Genomic DNA, 21373 nt, shown 5'->3' on the forward strand with positions numbered 1-21373 from the left:
GATTAGACGGCTGAAGGACCTGGAGGGTAGTGGCAGAATTAAATCCTTTGAGATATTACAGTCAGAAACGGACATACCCAACACAGAATTTATTAGGTACCTCCAGGTTCGGGCATATTACAACGCACACCCGGTGAGACCACCATTAACGAATTTCGAACAGCTTTGCGTGCGAGGGTCAGATACGCGGGGATTGATATCTGCTTTATACAGAGGAGTGGTCAATACGGACACTGACCAGACAGACAAGCCCCGGTTTATAATGCAGTGGGAAACAGACCTACAGAACACGTTAGAGGACGAGGACTGGTCAGCAATATTTAAGGCCGCGGCTAGAAGCTCCATCTGCACGACATTAAAGGAGAACTCATATAAGGTACTGTCACGTTGGTATCTCACCCCAGTTAGATTGGCTAAATTCATCCCAGGCTCTTCCCCGCTCTGCCCTAGGCAGTGCGGGGAACAGGGGGATTTGGTTCACATGCTGTGGTCTTGCCCGAAAATAGTGCCTGTCTGGACCCAGATCTGAGATTGGCTGCAAAGGATCTTTTTGGGCCTTCACATTCAGATGGACCCGTGGTTATTCTTATTAGGCAAACCAACAAACGATGTATCACGATCGGGTAACAAGCTGATAGCACACTTTGCTACAGCTATGAGATGCAAGACTGCAGCATTGTGGAACCAGAATGCAATTCCTTCTATAGATAAAATCAGAAACAGAATTTGGTTCATATGCCGAATGGAAAAGTTAACGAGTTTAGTTAACGATTCGGGGGATAAATTCCAAAAAGTTTGGGCGCTTTGGCTGGCCCAGACGGATATCCAGGGGGTGAATGATGCCACAATCTGGCTTTGATAGCAGAAAGTGAGTTCTCCTTCGATGAGTGGGTTGGAGTCAGGGACAACGGGCTGACGATAGGGAACCCCCCAGAGCTAAATAGTATGAGAAGAGCTCAAATTAAAAAAATCAATAGGCTGCAATGGTACTACTTCGGCATCTCTCTTAGAGGTGATTTGCTGCCAAATACTGGTAGCTGGGATAGAGAGCTCCAGCACACACGACAAAGGTGGTTAATCTACGCCGGTCCTCCTTCACCCCCCCACCCCACCCTTCCCCCCCTCTTCCCTTTGTTATTCGTGGTCTGTGGTTGTCTTGTCAGGTTGTCTTCCCATCATGTCTTTGTTATGTGTAGTATGTCTTGAACAGTTCTGTGTATGCTATGGACAATTATCATTATTATTTAATCCCATGTTTGTATGCACAAAATTCCAATAAAAACAAAGTGGAAAAAAAAAAAAAAAAAGGAACGTTACTATCCACCTTTTGCCTACAACAGTTTGGATTTTCCACTCTTTCAAATACCTTTTCCAGTCTCTCACGAGTATTTTGAGTGTTATGGGGGCTATGTATAAGGTGTCGCTATAAGTTAGTTTGTCGTAAAACAGGAGCACAGAAAATAAGATAAGACAGATCGTTGCGACAATGAAGAACACCAATTTTTGCGTGTTGTGCGGCATGTGCATGCGCGGAAGAGCCCACAACGGCAACCATGAACGACACGTGATCGCAGTTGCCGATATAAGGACTGGAACAAAACCTTTCGGGCATCCACGCTGCGGTACTGGGACTATCCTGAGTGGTATAAGTATACCCATAACACACACTGCGCCAACACACTGGGAGAATGAGAGTGTATTCCCTATCCTCCCTGTTCTGACATTGTGCATTAAACGATGTTATGCTGTGTCCTTCTTATGTTCATTTTTCGAGGAGAACTGCAGTTTGCCCATCATCCATCACTGCATTTGGTTAGCAAACCAGTTGACCAGCTTCGAGTGCTTTATCTCACATTTTCAGCACTGCACATGTTTATTCTAATTTCATTCACACTCATTTGTGCCTTGTTTTTCTGTATCATTGCTAAGACTATCCCTGAACATTCCCAGACAACGATGATCTAGCGTTTGGATGCATAATTCCTATAAGCAATTAGATGGCTATACAGTACAAACTGCAACAGCCTCTATACTTCATCTATTCATATGTCACACTTCGTGCTTTGTGATACCGTTTTCATATTGAATACAACCATGTTCTTAATATTTTTTATAGTGTTTGTATTCATATTTAAACTTTGTTTAGTTTTTTGAGTAAAAAAATGTTTGACAAATCACGTATCTGACTTTTTCTTTCAGTGCTGGGAACGATTGATCTGTTCTGTATGATTTCTAGGCACCAGAGTATAGGGAAGGTCCCGTTCCCTTGGCACCACTATATTAAGGCTGATTAATTACTGTATACTTGTAGTGCTGTCAGACAAACACATGTTATGATCTAATTAATGGACCTTGCATTTTGATTAATGGTAAGATAAGAGGATATGAGTAAGAGGAAAAAGAGAGCTCTTAATTCATTTATTTATTAAAATTGGGTTTCATTAAAACTTGCGACATATTTATGTGCATAATACAGTGGCGGCCGCCTTTAGCCTCCTGCGGCCGTTTCAGCGCGACTTTTAAAACCGCGGGCAGATGCAGTGTTTGATGCGGCATGTTCCGGCATTTAAAGCCGCGGCCGCGTGCATTGTACAGTATTAGCGCTGTGCTTATTTAATTGTTTTCAACTGTTTTCAACATTACAGTCTCACAGTTATGCGAGGTCTGTATTAGAAGTACACAAGCAAGCTACTGTAACTTTATGGGCGGCGTGCTGTATACAAACTTTCACTGTACTATTGGCGCTGTCTCGGCATGAACGCGGTGAAGTGCGTGGCATTCGAAAAAAATACCCAAACACACCGGAGATGTTGGAGAATGAAAGGGGCCGTGACAGTATTTGCATGAAGTGCATCGTATTAAATTATAAGACGACATGTGTCGAATGTGAGAACGCGAATAAATGACATACAAACATATATCGCTAATGATTTCAGGTAAGTCAATTCATTTTTAACGCAATGCAGTCTTTCATTTTATTTTGAAAACACAAGTCTTTATACTGTACATAGCTCCCTTTATATGATAAAAATATGGCGTCTGTGGCTTAGCTACCACACCATATATTGCACAGAAGATGCCCTTCACTAATCCATGAAACAAATATGATGGCACTCCGTACCTGAGAAGGTCATTGTTGTTGGGGAAGCCCTGAAGTAGGAAGCTTAGCACGTTGCTGATAGCAGCGATGGTGGGTTGGGACAGAGACATGTCTCGCAGGGTCAGCAAGAGCTTGGGGATCAGCTGAAACTCCCTCATCAGTTTTGCATTCTTTGCTGCCTCACTGCAAGGAGAAAGACATTCAGTAAACAGATTGAAGCATAATCTCCTTGGATAATCTATCACATAGCACGTCTTTTTGGGTAGTCCACCCCTTAGCATGTCTCCATGGTGCATCCACTAAATAAGGACACAGCTGTCATGTACTCCCAAGCTACAAATGTCCGGTTGGAGTGAGATGGAGGAATCTGATGAAAAACCATGTCGTACCTCAGTCTTATCGCTTATGGGCGGGCGGATAAATGTTTGAGAGCAAAACTCAGCCGCTTTCAATGAAAAAGGTAACGATACCTTGGACTCCTTTCTGTCTAAGCTCAAGAGAACGGCGACTGCTTCAAAGTCCCAATTGTTTCCTAACCACATTGTACAATGATACCAAAAAGTTGCTGTACCACATTATTGCTATTTGACCTGTGATGTAGCACTGTAGAGTGCTGCAAATGTTAAACACTCAGCTGCTCCCCAGTGCCTCTAAATTCGAATACAAGTTTTAACCAGTGGTGTCCGACCAAGGCATGTGTGCCCAATGTGGTCCAATAGACTTTAAAGTAGTAGTTGCACAAAACACATTTTCAAAACAAGTCTAATGACTAGAAGAACTCCTAGATCCTGCACTGTTCACCTGACCATGCTGCTGTATTATGTCCTGCCACAACACGTTATCAAAGCAGTCTGGCATATGTTAGATCTATCTAATACTGTTCACCATAAAATGATTTGTACGTTGAATCCTACCTTGATTCTGTGAGAAGTTCAATGAAGTGCTCAAACAGCGAGAGGTGGAGCTCGTATGGTGCATGAAGCCAGACCTAAAACACACACACCACCACGTTTTAATCATTCACTTTGATTGTAAGATTCACGGCACAGAATTCCATTCATCCTCTATGTTTAATTGCATGGCTACAGGATTCATATACACCATGAAATCCGGATACTGCTCACACAATATATTAATTATATAACAATAATAATATTATAACATTACATGTTACAGGTTTACTGATTGATACTATTAGGATATTGAATTAGTATTGTCATTAAAACAAACACGTAACTATTCTTAAAAAACTTGAACTCTGGCTTTCACTTAGCTTGCTAAGTCACATATTGATTTAATTGATATATATTTTTTTACATTAAGACCCATATTTGCTAAACAGTGCTTTGCCGGAAGACACCTTATAGCTCCATTTAAGTTATAGGCTGCAAGGTGTCTTTTTGCCACTGTCATATTTAGAAGGTGGTGCTGTGCCATCATTCAGAGGGCCCCAGTGTCTCCGGCACTCCACAATAACCTGACCGCTACTCAGGACCACCAACGAGAGAATGGAAGAGGAGTCCTCCTCCATTTCTCTGACAGCCATATCGGGTGCAGTGCTCTACAGGAACGCAGAACGCCATCTCCCCCAGACAACGAGCAAATCTCATATGACGCAGCTACCATTTCAAGGGGCCTCTGGAGTGCCAGAACCAATGATGTAGCAGCAACGTCAATGGGCACTCAAAGGGTTAAAACACAACCGCATAGCCACAGGAGAGTCGCCTCTATTTAGCCCAAATTAACTGGTTTCATGTCATAACTACATTGTGCACTGCAGAAGGGGTATGCAAAGAAACTGGCAGGAAAGACATCAGTTATGCTATAGCCACATACCTCAAAGTCACACAGAAGGTCCTGGAAAGCGGTCGAGTTTGGAATAATGGATGTCTCATGGCCGCTATCTACGGTTCCCACCAAGGAAAAGGTCAGGTGCAGAATGTGGCTGTTCAGGAGACCTCGTTTTTTCTTCAGCAGCATTGCCAGCAACTAACACAAAGCAAATGCAGCAACCATTTTAATATACAGCTATCACCCATCAACTGTTTTCAATTCCCCACTCCCTTCAGTCTGGATTTTAATAGGACTCGACTCTGGAATTCAGTCATACTTGTGGCAAATGGGACTTCTGGAGCGGGAGTCATTTTAAGATGTTTTTCTGTTATGTTGTGGTTTAGCAGCTCTTAAAAAAAAAAAAGTATGGGCTAATTTGTTAATCATTTTTCTTACATTTGACACTAACTGTTGGCAAAAGAAGCTAATGCCACCTCAGATCTTAACTTGAGGATGCAGACAAACAGGAGACAAACAGGAGGCATACGATGGGAGCAGACACAGAATGTAATTCCATTATTATGACCGGTTATGTAATCCCACCATTAATCTTTCTTGTCATACAGATATGGTGCATGGCGTTCCCCTAGACAACACAACATAACCCAGGGAAAAGCAACCGTTTTGTCCTAGGAATCATGGAAATATGACTTTAAAAATGTCTTTCTGCATAATTTTTAACGCCGAAAGTGTATTTATTGCATTATAGGTTATATTTCCTGGGTATACACTACTGTGTTATCCTAAATTCTGTATGCAAGTATGTTTAAGTGCATCTGCGCTTTGCACAAATGAAACAGAACAAAGTTAGCAACACAGACACATAGGATTTGATGGCAGAAAATAAATCCTTCGCCACCGTGTCGTCCCATTTTCCTATATATTGTAACACCTCAGGCCTTATTTGATACTTGGCTATCTATTTAGGGCAGCCTTATTTCCCAAACACTTTTTAATTACCTTACTGTATTTAAAAAAAACAATACAAATGTAAGGTGTTATCTTACTACACAGGAGAGTATAAAAAAAACTCCTCAATGTGGGTGGGTCACTGTGCTGTAAGCTCACTGTGCGTGACATCAGGTATAAATAAAAGGTATTTGTGACATACAGGTCAAACCTGATTAACCTGAAGTGGAACAACCTTCACACTGCTTCCCTTTGGGCATACAAGGCATTCAGAAAGGCTATCAGAGTATGGGGGTGGTGGGTGGGGAGTGGGGGGGCGGTCGGGACATTGAACATGGAGTGCGGCTTTAACCCTGATCCTTAAAAATGGGTAGAATGTTATTTATTTTCTCAACGTCTGCAGTGCTTTTATTTCAACAACTACATGGAGAATATTTAATCGAGTTTTAGGTGGAAATACTTGGCCCATTTGATGCAGATAGGCAGAAATTTGTTGACACAAAAAAAATATATATATATTTTCATCCATCGTCAACTGTTAATGTTCCCTTGACCTATAGTACTCCATTATAATCCCATTATACTTCTTTACAACTGTTTAACTGGTTACAGTATACTTAGGCAACTCTATTTATGTACCTGATAACCTTTAATTCTTTCCATCTCTTTGCTGGCCAGTGGGTTGCTCTTGACAACGCATACAAGAGCCTTGACGGCAGCATATAATCCTTCTACATCAGATGCCATGGCAACCAAACCCAGGATGGCAGAAGCACCCCCTATGTATTGCAAGGTGGTGGCCACGGGCTTGGGGACAAATGTCCTCACTCCTAAACAATAACAAAATAAACAAGCAATTACATATCAAGCAAGTTGTATGAACCAACAAGTAGCTCATCAATTAATTCACGCCCTCGTTTTCATTTTAATAAGAATAGGCCCATCATTACTAAGCAGTTCTATTCTATAAGACACTTTCCAGCACCAGAATACATCATATGGCCCAGAGTATTTTCTGGCACTGGAAGAGGCGTCGTATGGAATTGCACCACTTGGTAAACATGGGCCATAGTCTCCCCACAATAAAATGAGTGGAAAACACAGAAAAACAAAAAAAAAGGCCTTTTTTGATTTATTTTTTTAATATACCGATCTCTTATTTCAGTTTACAAAATAAATACAACTCATGTGGCCTCATTCCTGGCAATTCTTTGAGATATAAGATTAACAAACTCAAGGGCAACTGGTCTACAGTTTAACAACCATACATTGGCATTTCTAAACCTTCTTCACACGTGAACTGCACAATCAAATGTACCTTTATGTCGTTTTTGGAGCGATATAGACACGCAGTCACTACTAACTAGGTTCTTCCACTTAAAGGGCTTTATTAACTCCAGATTAGTAAACAATGATGTTCTACAAGGGGATGCCGGACTAATTAAAACCATGCCTACTAAGTATTTTAAACCATTTACTTTCATGCATAAGCAATGTATATTTTAATTTATTTTGCAGATAATGCCACGGCCTTCATATAATAAGTAACCCAGATAATTTGTGAAAATATATTTTTATCCTAAGTTCGTTTTTTTTTTTTTAGGCTAAAACAATGACAGTACTAATGTCAAAAGTACAGCTCTGTAGGGCTTGGCCCTTTGGGTGCCCCAGGAGGTAGCCACTATATCATGGGGTCGAGTACTCCAGGGACCTCATGACAAAGTGGCTACATATTGCCCATGCCCATTTTGTGCTGGTTTAACACGCAGGGGAATTGAAAGAGGGACGACTCCTCTTCCGTTTCCGGATTAAGTGATGCTGTGATGCTGTGATTATGTGGTCGCTCGGAGAAGCGGTCACAATCGTAATTTGATGGAAATGCCACGGCACTTTGATGCTGCGCCCCCTCCAGCAACCAAATGGTTAAACAAGGACCAATGTGTAAGACCAAACAAAAAATGTAAATAAATTATGAATCTAATTTTACTGGAATTGTGGGGTTCCACCACCGTAAGCATCAGTATTAATGCACATAGGGTCATACAAAGTCAGCAGTGCGCAAAGTTTTTAACTTGGACCCTCCCGGCTCGCGTCCCCCCTCCTTCTTGGTAAAATGACGCTGCGGAGTCATGTGACGTCACGTTGCCATGGTAACGTGACCTCACGGTGTCATTTGACGTCATAACCATAGCAACGTATCACCCAAGATAAGGCAGGAGAAGCTGCAGAGGCCTTGCGGTGTCACCCCTGCTGTAGCCACCGCGCCCTCCTTGGAAATTCTCCCACACCCCCCCCACTTTGTGCACCCCTGTACTAAGTGGTGCTATTCTACACTGGCGACACACTTTATTCGAGCTCGGCTAGTCCCACGAATTCGGGTATACCCGGGTGTATTGAGGTTTGTGACTGTTTTCTGCCCGAGTGCATTGAGTTATTTTCCGGCAGGGATTGAAGCATTTTATTCCCGTTGGCTGCAATACTGCACAGTACATATATATATACTGCATTACAATTCATGAATTTATGCCATCTGGAAGACACGCGAAGCATTGCAGCCTATTAAATCCTAATCATTATCATTTAACAGATCAGCCGCCCATCAGCCAGGCATGAACCCAGGCTGGGAAGGCAAATGCAACGGGGCTTGTCAGAGGTGAGGAGCGGCGCATTCCAGGTATCTGCCAGGTACATACCGGGTATTTGCCGAATAAAGTGTGCCGGTGCAGTATAAGCAACAGTATTAATGCACATAGGCACAGAGATCATATTAAGTGGGGCTATTCTATAAGGTATCTTCCAGTGACGGAAGAAGTCTCAGGAAATAGCACCACCTATTAAACATGGGCCCAAACATTACCCAAATAACCGATGAGTGCTGCCCCTATTGTCCGAGCTGGTCCATTCAAATGTCCAGCGGAGTTATGGAGCAGCTTCACTGGAGTGGCATTCTCATGAGAAGATATCGCCAACTAAATGAACGGAAGGAAAAATAAGTGTTACGTGGATAAATAATAGCAGGACACCGTATTGAGCCATAACACTATACTCATTTCTTTATTATTTCACTTAAAGCAGCAATCCAGGCTACCAATTTTTTTTTGTTTATTTATAGCATTGGCGCCATTTTTAACTTCCACGGTTCTTACTTTTTGCTGCTTTAACAATTTATCTAACTGGATTTGACGCCGCGCGGACATATGCATGTATGTCTTTACATGCCAAAAGTGTACTCGGCGCTTCACAAAGAATTCAGTACAGGGAATTATAATATATTGACAGGAATTGCTGGGAAGATGCTGCGAGGCCACCGAGGATGCCGGGATACATGTATGAACACTGCCGCACATCGCCACCCAGAGGTTTACAGGGTAAACCCGTAGCCCAGAGATACGTGACCAAAACCCGGAGTCTCCGGGTCAAACCCGGAGTGGTGGCAACCCTGGACATTCTAAGAAATTAACATTTACTATTAATTATTATAATATCAGCACAGTGAACTTACGCAAACATTCAGTCTACAGAATTTTTGTGAATAAATTTAAAAAGTGTGTGTCCAACACTTTCCCCTATTACGTAAGCACCGATACTGTCGGTCCTGTGGGATAGCACAGAAAGCCCCACTGAAGTCAAGTAGGCCTTTCGAAGCTTACTGAATAAAGGACCCTGCCTTAATACTCCATGCTGGTGATAAACAGGCCCCGACAATATTAACAGAGAATGGAAATGTCCAACTTATCTAGGGGGGAAATAAATAAACAACAAAGCCAAGGCAAGCTGGTCCAGCATGCATTATTCTCACTCGAAGCTGATCCCATTACAGATCTATCAGGGAAGAGTTTATTAGAGTCGTGGCTCCCCACAGCTATCAGAATAATTGTATTAGAAATTCAACATGTACAATTTCCTTGGCTACACAATCCTTTAGAAACACGTCTATAGTCTAAAGCAGAAATGTCAGCCCCATAACTTCTGTCTTGGTTTGGTTGTCCAGAGCTAATTGTTTATACTGGACTAATGCATACTTTCTCTGTGATGTCAATTGACTGCATTTTTTCTTTTCTTATACAAAATACCTGTATCCCTTAAGTGGAATTCTGAAAAGTACTATATATTAATACTGAATTCAATGATGTTTTGGCTTTTCTAAATGGAAAAAACATATTGGGAAGATTGGAGCAATGGAAGTGGCCATGTAAATCGAGTCGAACATAACAGTCGAAATAGAAGCCCCTAAAAAATTGTCACAGAAATAAGCCCTGAAGAAAGTGAACCAAAATAGGAGTTCAACAGTGACACAAATAACTAATGGATGACTTTGTGCTTCAAAGGACCGTTCAAAATGTATTAAATTGTTCTGGTGACACATTAAGAAAATGGGTACCAATTGTTTTGCTTAAAAAAGGTATAACCAGACATTAAATAAGTTATGGTTGGTAAAAATTTTTTTTTTACCAAAAAACCTTCCAACATTCAGTGTACAGCTAATAAAAATATAATTTGTGGGCACATTCACATGTCTCAGGCAGGTCTGCAACCTTGCTTTCCCCACATTATCTCTTTGCATGCAATGCTTCCACTGCAGTCAGGGATTCTGGGAAATGATATGCAAATTAGCACTCACTGTGAGTTACACTTTACTTCTAAACACATTAAAAAAAAGGAAAACGGAAATTCTATATTAGGCTTTAACTTTGTCTCAATCAATATTATATAGGTGATTGAGAACGTGATTCTAATATCAGTAATACAAAATAAGTTATTACAATTTCAAACTGTTATTGTGAAAATATTCATCATTTTGATGCCACTGTTGCAGATGTGAACGTCAGGAACTATGTCATGGCTACAGAAAACCTACAAATTAGGTAGAATATAAAAAAAATACAGACTCCCTTATAGGAATATTATTCTGTCCTAACTGAAGGTAAAAAGTCTAAAACTATAACGAAGTTTAAAGTTTTTACTACCAGAATTCCACTGTTAAAAAATTACTGATCGGGATGTACAATTTTCAGTCCTGCCAAAATGTCTTTTAATAGTATAATGACTATTGTTTTGTCATTTAATCATACCTGTTTTGCAATGGCTTTACTATCCAACTTGTTATACACTTTTCTTATTCTAGCCACTGTAAGTGAAGAGACTGAAAGTGCATAGAGTCCAAAGGAAACTCTCTCTTCTGGCACCAGTGACACAAGGGACGGACTGCCTGATTCAGACTTGGAGTCTTTACCTATGGAAAAATAAGAACATCCATGTATGAAAATGTACAATTTCCCGAGTCTGCGTCACTAGCGTTAATAACATGTAATAGTAATAATAATAATACAGTACCTTTATTTCATATAGTTCTTTTTCCCCCAATGGAACTCTAAGCGCTTCACAATTACAGCATAGCGCGCGGTACGCAGCACACAGGAATGTTACAGACACCGTCCCTGCCCAGATGAGTTTACAATCTATGTTTTGGTGCCTGAGGCACAGGGAGATAAAGTGACTTGCCCAACATCACAAGGAGCCGACACCGGAAATTGAACCAGGTTGCCTTGATTCAAACGAAGTGACATTGTTTTACTGTCAGTGACTTTACTTACTGAGCCGCTACTCCCTGCCTAGCCAGCTGTATTGCTGTAGTTTGCAAAAAGTAAATAGGAATTTCTAAGTATGATTAACTCGCAAGATGATAATTTTCATATCCATTATACAGCCTACTATCCTATTCTACACAACAAATTAAAAAGCCCCAGTGCCACATCCAATATAACAACTTATATAGTGAAATACTTATCTGAGGACCCTTACTTATGAGAAGTAAGACAGATAAGTATTTCACTATATAAGTTGTCATGTTGGATGTAGCACTGGGGCTATTGGTTCACAATCCCAGTAGCACTCCTTTGGCACGAATATACAGTATATAGTGCGGTGAATTTGAGTGTTTGTAAAAAATCTATTGCAACTCAAAAATATGGATATCACTCTATAAACTTTAAAAAATAAGGTTAATATAAAACTAAAACAAAGAGCTCATCTATTGCATGGAAGTTTTAGTACAATGCAGATAGGCAATCAGTAAATAGGGCATCAAGTTAAAAAGGATTCATTTTGTTTTATCCCTGACGCTTCAGCTTTAAGATTTCATGAAGGAAAACTATCCAGACCATAGAAATAAAGCAGGGAAGAGCAATTCTGTAAATATTCTCTCTTTGATAATAAAGGGGCAATTCCTCCAAGTAAGCAAACTAATGGCAGTGGCATGTTGACCTGTTGACCTACGACTGATTGACAATTAATCTACCCCCCCTCCCCCCGGGGCAACTCCACTAGTTTAAGTATAAGTATTGTTAAAACGTTTCCCAAATTTTTAGGGCCAAATTGATTAAGCAGTGCGATTGCATAAGACAACTTTAGGCACCTTCATTTGAAAGAGATTCATTGAATAGCACTGCTTACTAAATATGGACCCTAATGTCTTCCTAGAACCCAATAATTTGAAGGGGTTTTACCTAATCTCCTTTGTGATATGAACGTTCCTAAACTCTTATATCTAAAAATTGTTCTTTAAAGGTGGTTGAATCTGGCATAAAAATCCAATTACATTGATAAGCCGTTTCATAGTTTTGTTTGCCCGCAATGTGGGATTATTTCTTTAAATGTAATTAGTATCCTTCTGCAAAACCTTAGTGCAAATAGTTAAACTGGGTTGTTTACTGACTCAAGAGAAATGTTATCCTAAGTCATATTTACAGAATGGTGCCAGATGTTTAGTAAAAGGCTCCACTGATGTTACTCGTACACGCAAGTGAGAAAGGAAGACTCCGGACCTTGTTGACATTAAAAAAAAAAGGGATTGCTAAACAAAAAACTGAAATGACATCATATTTCCCGTTTAGTTTGAAATGTGTGCTAGTATTTTCCAAGTACTCACATGGCGTGCACACTGCTTGAAAGCTTCCAACATAATTTGGTCCCAATTCATACACGATACCGACACTAGCAGCAGTCAAGACTTCCTCCAAGAAATGAGTTGGTCCCAGACGCCACACCAGGGAGGACAGCTGTCGTTGAGCCGGCGGAGTGCCAATGTAAGTATAGACTGTGCTAACCACTGGCGGGTTAGCTGATCCTGAACCCCCAGGGGAGCTGTGAACATAATGAAGCTGCAAAGATACAAATATAAATAGACATTTAACTCACTCGCAGATCTGCTGGGCTATTTAATTAAAAAGTTACAATTGGAAAAGTTTGCCCGACAGTGAACCAAGGGTTAATTTTCATGTGCTACCAATGTGAAACCCACAAGTAACCTCAGCCAATCTCACTGCAAATCAGCAGAATCTTATGAAGGTGAACGCCAAACCATGGCCCCTCCTCCAAACATGACGATGAAAGGTGTGTAGAGCAGGGGGTTCCAGCATGTGTTACGTGTACCACCAGTAGAAGGCACATCTGTACAAAGTGGTATGCCACACACTCGCAGCTTCGAAGGGCCTAGTAGTTCAATATTGTCACTTTTAATGCCATTGCCTTGAAAGCCAGTTTTTGGCCAATCGCCCCCCGGACAAGATTCAACCAAAGCCTTAAGTTTCTTATTATTGTAAAGCAAAGGTAGACCGGAGCAAAGGGAAGAACATGTTTCATATTTATTACACCTTTATTTTTAGTGGGAAAAAGTATGGCATGGAACATTTCGCTGTGACCGAATGGCCGCTGCCGCTTCCCTGTGACTCACCCCGCGCCGCCACAGCCGGTCCACGGGAATCCCCGCCGCTGGCCGCTTCTAAGTTAAGTTTTATTACGGTTTAGGTTAGGGGTTAATTAAAGGGGTTTTAAGTTAAGGGCTTAGAGTAGTGAGTTTTAGGGTAAACGCAGCTTCCGGTGGCGTGGTTAGTCACAGCGAAGTGCCGGCGGCCACTTGGTCGCGGCAAAACATACACAACCTAATGTTCAAGACAGTAAAAAGCAGTCATTAATTTTTTTAAAAATAGGCAAAAAGTAGATGCCGATCTGATGGCGGTAAGGACATTTTTGTAGGCCCAATATATATTTTTAAAAATGTTTGCACAGAGAAAGCTGTGCTCTTTTATAATTAAGGTGGCAGTGAACAAAATAAGGTCAGGAACTGCTGGTCTAGACAGCTTTTTAGCATTTGTACGCTTTGATCACTACCACAGTCTGTCTCTCAAGCTAAACATCTTTATTCTTCTGAACGCCAAACAGCTTTACATATATTTCCCATGCCTGGAAATATGTAGTACGAGAAACAGCTTGGGGAAACAAAATTCACTGGGAGGGTATTAGATATGTATATAAGATTCCCACTAGAGACGGTGGACAAATAAGCAGCAAAGGAACTTGTGATGGGATCAGACAGCGCAAAAATGCCACAGATCAAATAAAATACAGCATTTTGCAGTAAGTAGGAACATGGACAAATTACCCATACACTGTATCTGCTGTCTGTTTCCTGATTCTGTCCACATTATAACCTCCATTATCAACTCTACATGCTGGGGGTTTAAACTGAAAGGGCGATGAGACATTCATAAATGACTTCTTAAGACTGGCTCAAGACCAGTAGTGGCTCATAATCATTAATATGACCTTACTATTGTATGCATTCCTCATTTGGAGGTCATATAAATTTAGGAATGTCAATTATATATAGTGTAGTAAAATAGATAGTACATACAGTACTTTTTTTTTAATTTTTATACTACAAAGTAATATATTTTGGCATACTTTCCCATTTCGCAATTTATATTTTTTCACATTCATTTATTTATGGATTTAGTCATCTTTTCTTACTTTTTGTGCTAGTTTTTGGAGCACATCTATTGCTATTTTTTGATTTATTTTTGAATGTCAATAATCTCAGATTTAAAATCACCGGAAAAATCATTCCTCCCACCTTGACGGTATTGACTAGCTGCCCATCTATGTACAGTGCTGCTGTGCTGTTCTTCAACATGCCTTTACTCATCACCAGAACTAAGTGATGCCACTGTCCTTCCAGTATGAGCTCACTGCAGCGGAACCGAGCACAGCAAGGCAAGATCTCGTAGAAAGAGGACTCTTCACTGAAGTCATCCACTGCCGTACAAGGAGAGAAGACGGGCGATTCATGAATACAAAGACAAGTATTGTTTTGGACCCTTTTCTGTTTGCACAGGCCGCAAATATTAGAAGCTAGTCAATCAACGTTGTTTTGATGCAGGTTAGTAACTGGAGAGGACTACAGATGTAGAGCCAGTTTGTTTCCAGAGCAGGGCAACAAAAAGCAACCTACCTGAGACCTTCGGAGAAGATGAGTTACTGCTATGCGATGCGTGCAGTACGGGGAATGGTACAAGGGCAAAAGTGGGTTCCAGTTCCCGTGTCTTTTATAGACTTTCAAAGGGGGCACCCAAACGGCTACATATAGCGGCGGCCATTGCCTGCCATGTGACTATGGCCCAAGTTGGCTACTACGCCAGAAACATGGAATCGCAGTACAGTACATCTATTATATGCAGCTTGAGACCTGGCAGAGGGTTTTTATGCCAATTGAAAGGGAAAAAAATTGGAGCAAAGAGATGCAGAAATTGATGTATACCATTAAAAGATATGTCATAACCTTCCTTTATAAAAAAACTCTTTTCATTAACCTTCCCTAAATTCCAACCTGATGGATGTGATGCAAAACTGAAGCAAAATACCTTAAATTACAATATGTTTTTGAGAAGCTAGACTGTGGGCATTTTCTCTAAAATTGCCTTGACCCATCACCCAGAAATTATATTTTAACTGTGCTTCTATTCTGTAAAAAATAAAAAGCATTGCAAGAAAACCATACTCCGAAGCTTTAGAAATTTTATGCACAGTTTTTTCAGGTCACGGTTTGGTATGAAAAAGGAATACATACCTCTTCACATTTACAAAACTCCAAAGTAATCATAACAAAATGTCGACCCCTTACAGGGATTCAAGAAAAACAATTAGGTTGTACAGTATGCTCCTTGGGGAAGACAGCCAGTACACTTGCATTGTTCACTATGCTACTCAATCAATCAATCAATATATATATATATATATATATATATATATATATATATATATATATTGATTAACATAGTGAACAATGCAAGTGTACTGGCTGTACATATATATATGTTGTGTGCGTGTTTGGCAGTACTTATAGCTCTGGTCTTTCTATTAACCATAGCATACATAGGGCTGTGCACTGTATATGAAGCCCAACAGGTTTTTTACTTCATGGAGACTGTACAGCAGAACCCAGGTCTAGTCACAAAAAACCCAGTGGGGAAAACAGCGAGGAACCATGGCAGCAAAACTGCCCTTCCTCTGGGCGTGCTACAGGAAGTAATGTTAGGATGATGTTGCGACTTCCTATTATCCTGCAGGCACAGTGAGATTTGGTACCCATTTTATTTACTCGGGAGGGCACGTTAAAACCGGTTCGTTCATCTGCAAGTATCTTGTGGACCAGGTGCCCCAGTGCTAAAAATAGAGCGGTTCAGCACTGGAAGCCCCTGCCAATTATGGAAAAAAAAAAATCACTAAAAAACAAATTGAGCAGTCAGATGTGCTGCGATAAATTCTGTCTTTTTTGGTATCATTTCAAAAGACACATATTAAAAAGAACACTGTTGAACGAAGAATCAAATAATCACATTTTTTTTTTTTAAAGTCTTTAAGAATTCCTTGCTCATGTAGACTAGACGAATTGGAAAGCAGCTACACTTACCATAGTTCTGAAGCAGTTCTTCTTTCGTGGACACAATTAGTGACCGATCTTTGGCCGAGAGGACTATGGCAAGGCACACATAGTGCTGCTCCGAAGTGTTGGCTCGCCTCACTAAAGTCAAAAGTCTGACTGGATGGTTATTTGGGGAGGCGCTAAAATGCTCGATGCAAAACCAGGTGGAATAAGTTAAACCCGAGGGAGGTGGAAATAGACGTTCTCCTGGGAAAAAAGGATTAAAAAAATGGTTATTCTTCTGCCTCCTGTAGAAAATGAGATAAGTGTATTTTCCCTTCTCAGTGAATTTGGGCGAAAAGTAAAAGAATTTTTCAATTTTTACAGTTCCCAAAGTAACCAAACCAGAGTTTTTATGACCTACCCCTAATCTTTCTTGATAAGACAGTTATGTAAACTTTTGTATAATACAAACCAATTATTCAGCCACATTCTTTCCTTTGTTGTTTTGTACAAACGAATTATGCCATCATAATGAGTAAACCAGATAAACCAGATAAAGGGGGAAGGACAACACGTGCAATATAAGATTATAATTACATCACACCTGTTACTGCATCAATAAAAACATCCACTGTTCACGAAGAAATAAAATGACTAAAGTGTTACTTTAAGGCATATTGCACCTTTACATTGCTACACTAGCTTTTCATTTTTTAATTGCTCACTATCTGTTTCTATCCCATTCACTCCTAAAGTACTCGTTGGCCCAACTGGATCTTTAAAGTTACAAATCGTAAAAGCAATATTTTATTTCTACCTTTTCAGATTTTTGTACATGTTCAAAAAGAATACTCAAAACCTCACAGGATTAGGAGTTCAGAGGGTGACAGCCATGAGCAATATTGTTAATATTAGAGGTCACTGTAGACATTTAGTGGGTGGTGTTGGATCCTCTGATTTAAAAGGAGTTTGATTTCACTACGCAGCCAATGAGTGACTATTCTTGATGCCTTAAGAAAGCGGTCTCTAAAAATAAAAAATATATATTATTTTTTTTAATATCCTTATATGCAGCAGCTTTAAATTTAAAAAAATAAAATAAAAAAAAAGTGTGTTCAGGATCAGCATGATCACTCATAACATATTTGGGGTGATGTATGAAACAACACTCATCCAAAACTGGGACAAAACCAGGGCAAATAATCTGCACCAGATCTGGGGTCATATATGCTGAAGAAGATAAAATCGGGCTGTTTTCACATGAAAATTACCATTGAAGTCTAAAAAATAGCCCAAAATGTTGCTTTGCCGCATTACCACCCTTACAAAAGAAAAAAAATCCCTTTAAAGCCATAGGGGATTTCCCCCCCTAAATAAACTGGTGCAGATTATCTGCCCCAAATTGGCAATTGGGAGAATTTGACCTATCACCTCACTAGTCACTGATGCTGAAATGATAAACACATTACAGTATGACATTACTTTTTGGCGCTCCTTTAAACTGCTGCGTGAGATCTTCTATACAATTTAGCCCTTGGCAAGTTTCGAGTGGATACTCCTTACCTGTCCCTATGCCACTGAGGACAGCTCCATCGACAAGCCCGGTGGTGACCGCATTGCTGGTAGGTGCATTATGTGGAGCCAAGCTCGGCAAGAAGAGGCACCTGTAGAACAGAAACAAAATTAATTCAGACATCGTGCTTTTACAGAACCATCACGTGCTGTACAATAACGTTCCATTCTCAAACACCAATTCAACCATCCCATCTAGAGATGTGCGCACTGCCCAAGTTCAGGGTGCAAAAAATCAGCAAAATTGACTGGTTTCAGCTGTACTTTGTGGATTACTGTATAAATTTGACCCAGGCTGTGCTGAAAAGTGGTGTCATGCGGCAGACATACGCTTACAGGAGTCCATGTTAAAATGGACATGAAGCAAAAGGTGACACTGTGTGCTCAGTGGCATGTAATTTCCCAGAATCCCTGGCGGCAGTGGAAGTATTGTATGCTAAGAGATAATAGGCAAAGGCCGGGTTGCAGACCAGTCTGAGACATGTCAATGTGCTCACATGTGGTTATTTTCATTGTCAAGTTTTTTTTAAATATGCTCTCAACCAGAGATTGCAATATGACTTTTAGGAGAGGAGAGAAAGAGAGAGAGTCCTATGTATTAGTGTATCCACTGATAGAAAATTGCCAGGGCACTTGCCATCTACCTGCAGCCAGGTCCATTGGGGCCTTGGCTAATTCTAAGTGCACAATTACCCAACCCCAATACCCTACAATGTGGGGGGGAGAATCCTGAACAATAGACCTTCAACCCCTCGGTGAGCAAGTGTAGTAGGGCAGGCACAGGTCCCAGCACCACTTACTACAATGCCTGTGAAATAACTATTTAATTCCTTCAGCAATGCAAACAGGAGTGGACAGTGACCTGGCTCCAGCTGCATTTATACATTGCTCATTGTGAATAGGAGAAAGTGGACTGACAAAGCCCATAATGAAAATATATATAAAAAAAAAATTATATATATATATATATATATATATATATATATATATATATATACACACACACACACACACACACACACACACACACACACACACACAGTGCGATCTTTAATATTGCAGTGATTGCTTTAGCGCAGTATTACTGATTTGTAGAAGAGTTTACACTAGTATACTAACATTTCTAAAGGGCCCCTTTGCCGTCTGCAATGTTTCAGTAGAACGATCTAGTGAAATTATAATAGACGGGAAGGTGTAGTTTTGATGCCTGTGAGATGCATGTGCGAACGCCTTGGGAAGGTATCACTACTATGTTTTTTCAGCTGGTTACATTGGTATACTCGTTGATGCTCATGTATATTTTCCTGACTTCAGTTGTACACATGTTTTACAATCAAACTAAATAGCAAATCAGTACAACTAGATCTGTGCAGTTATCAAGAACAGGCTGTGTCATGTATGCACTATTAATTGAGTGTGTTGAAAAACTGCTGGCACCTACTGAATGTAGTTTAACTGTCAATCCAATTGACAATGCTAACACAATATTCTATCTGTTTCTCCTACTGAACACACAAAATGTCACATATACAGATTCAACTAATACGTTTGAGGTGTTGCTACACTGAGGTACTTGGTGCACAAACCATTCTCTTGTCGGTGTGTTAATCAGGTCGACATATTTCACATTACCTCACATTGAAAATGTGTCTTTTGCTATTTCAAGGTGTAAGTTTATCATGGATTTAAATCCTTCTGTGTTACTATTAGGAATTACAATTTGAGGGGTTGGTTAATTGATTTAAATGCCACTGTCCCAACCGGAAAGCAAGTTGCTGGGAATTAGTGGCACTGTAAAACCTAAAGTTTACATGATACTATTAAGATCACAAATATCATACATGAATTACACAGGGATGTACAATTATCATGGTCCAATAGTCTTTTTGGCATTAGTCCAACTGCAATCACAGTTTTCTATTTGCTTGTTCATCCTATCATGTTCATTATTGGTTATTTTGCTCTTTGTAGTGGTGACGTATACATTGTGTGCCGTCGTAAGAAAATGTTAGTTCAACTTAACCTCCTCTCCGCAAAAAAAAAAAACAAAGAGAAGAGTACTGAGTGTTGTGGCATTTATGACCGATACTTAATATTTTAATGCAATTTGATCATCAGAAGAGGTAGTGGGAGGTAAATGAAGAATAAAGACTTACTGGATTAATAAACTGTATGATGACTGTGTAAACGATGGCTGTGTACAATTGTCACTGTGCATTGTGATTTTGCATTACCCTGGTCATTGGCCAGAGGACAGCTTGTCTGCGAGGACGCTGCCCCTTGGTTAAAACAAGGACACTTCTAGGTGATGACGAGCTGCCATCGGTTGGTTGCTGGTGGTGCTTTTTTTATTTTGCCGTTTGGGCAGTTCCGCCGTTAGAGTGGTCGGTTGTGGAAATGTGCAGTAGGCAGGCGGTTAAGAAGCTTGTGGGTGGCAATTGGTAGCCCATTTTAAATTTGATTTGGCAGGTGTTAAACTCATCACCACATTAGATTATCTAAAGCGCTTAAAGAGGACTTTTGGGATGTATTTTAAAAGCGTTTTAATGGTCCTTCTTGTATGCAGGATGATGATTGCGAATTGCGACTTTGAGCTGTGTACAGATTAGGTCAGTGATTTGGGGCCTTTTTGTAAAGGCATTGGTGTGCTAAACCATGGCCTACATTTTGGACGGAGAAGGGTTTGAATAAGAATTTTAATATTTATGCAATTTATTAAAAAAAAAAAAAATAAGGGAATTAATTTTTCGTTCCAATCATTTGGGAGCTGTTGATGCTTTTAATAAGATTTTGTCTTCTCCTCTAATGATTCAAGTTTTAAGACATTTAGTTTTGACATGTTTGCAATATAATATTTTATTTAAGGAAAAACATGATCCTGCCATTGAAAATAACATTGCAGATGCAATATCTTGTTTGCATCACAGGATGGTATTGCTTGCCCTTTTTTTTCTTTTGGATCACCTAATGTAATTGGAAGTTTGGTCAGACATTCTTTGGGCCCTTCTACTTGGTCTCTCACTTTCTTCTGCTCCTCATCTCCATTGCATGTGATGTCGCTTTGTTATGGCAATGCAGCACCATGTCACGTTGTCATGACAATGCATCGCCATGTGACATCGCGGTGTCATGGCGACGTGTTGTCACAAGGAGAAGATGCCATAGTTTAGGAGCAGGAGGAGAAGGTAAGAGAAAAAAGGTGTTGGTATGTGCCGTCACATATAAAGCCCAGGTCTTTATAGTGTAAGGCTGATAAT

The 21373-nt window shown here is 40.2% G+C and overlaps 1 protein-coding gene across 1 annotated transcript in view; it reads right to left on the bottom strand.

Moving 5' to 3' along the window:
* WDFY3 (WD repeat and FYVE domain containing 3) overlaps window positions 1–21373 on the bottom strand; it is a 321115-nt gene that overhangs the window by 115777 nt on the left and 183965 nt on the right. The window contains exons 19-28 of the mRNA XM_075604516.1: window positions 18108–18208; window positions 16590–16808; window positions 14754–14935; window positions 12771–13002; window positions 10915–11075; window positions 8700–8811; window positions 6482–6672; window positions 4937–5089; window positions 4015–4088; window positions 3122–3283 (exon numbers count right to left, since the gene is read on the bottom strand). Coding sequence (XP_075460631.1) covers window positions 3122–3283; window positions 4015–4088; window positions 4937–5089; window positions 6482–6672; window positions 8700–8811; window positions 10915–11075; window positions 12771–13002; window positions 14754–14935; window positions 16590–16808; window positions 18108–18208 — 1587 coding nt within the window. The remainder of the gene's footprint in view (window positions 1–3121; window positions 3284–4014; window positions 4089–4936; window positions 5090–6481; window positions 6673–8699; window positions 8812–10914; window positions 11076–12770; window positions 13003–14753; window positions 14936–16589; window positions 16809–18107; window positions 18209–21373) is intronic.

This window comes from Ascaphus truei, chromosome 1 (genome assembly GCF_040206685.1).
Source record: "Ascaphus truei isolate aAscTru1 chromosome 1, aAscTru1.hap1, whole genome shotgun sequence".
NCBI lineage: Eukaryota > Metazoa > Chordata > Amphibia > Anura > Ascaphidae > Ascaphus > Ascaphus truei.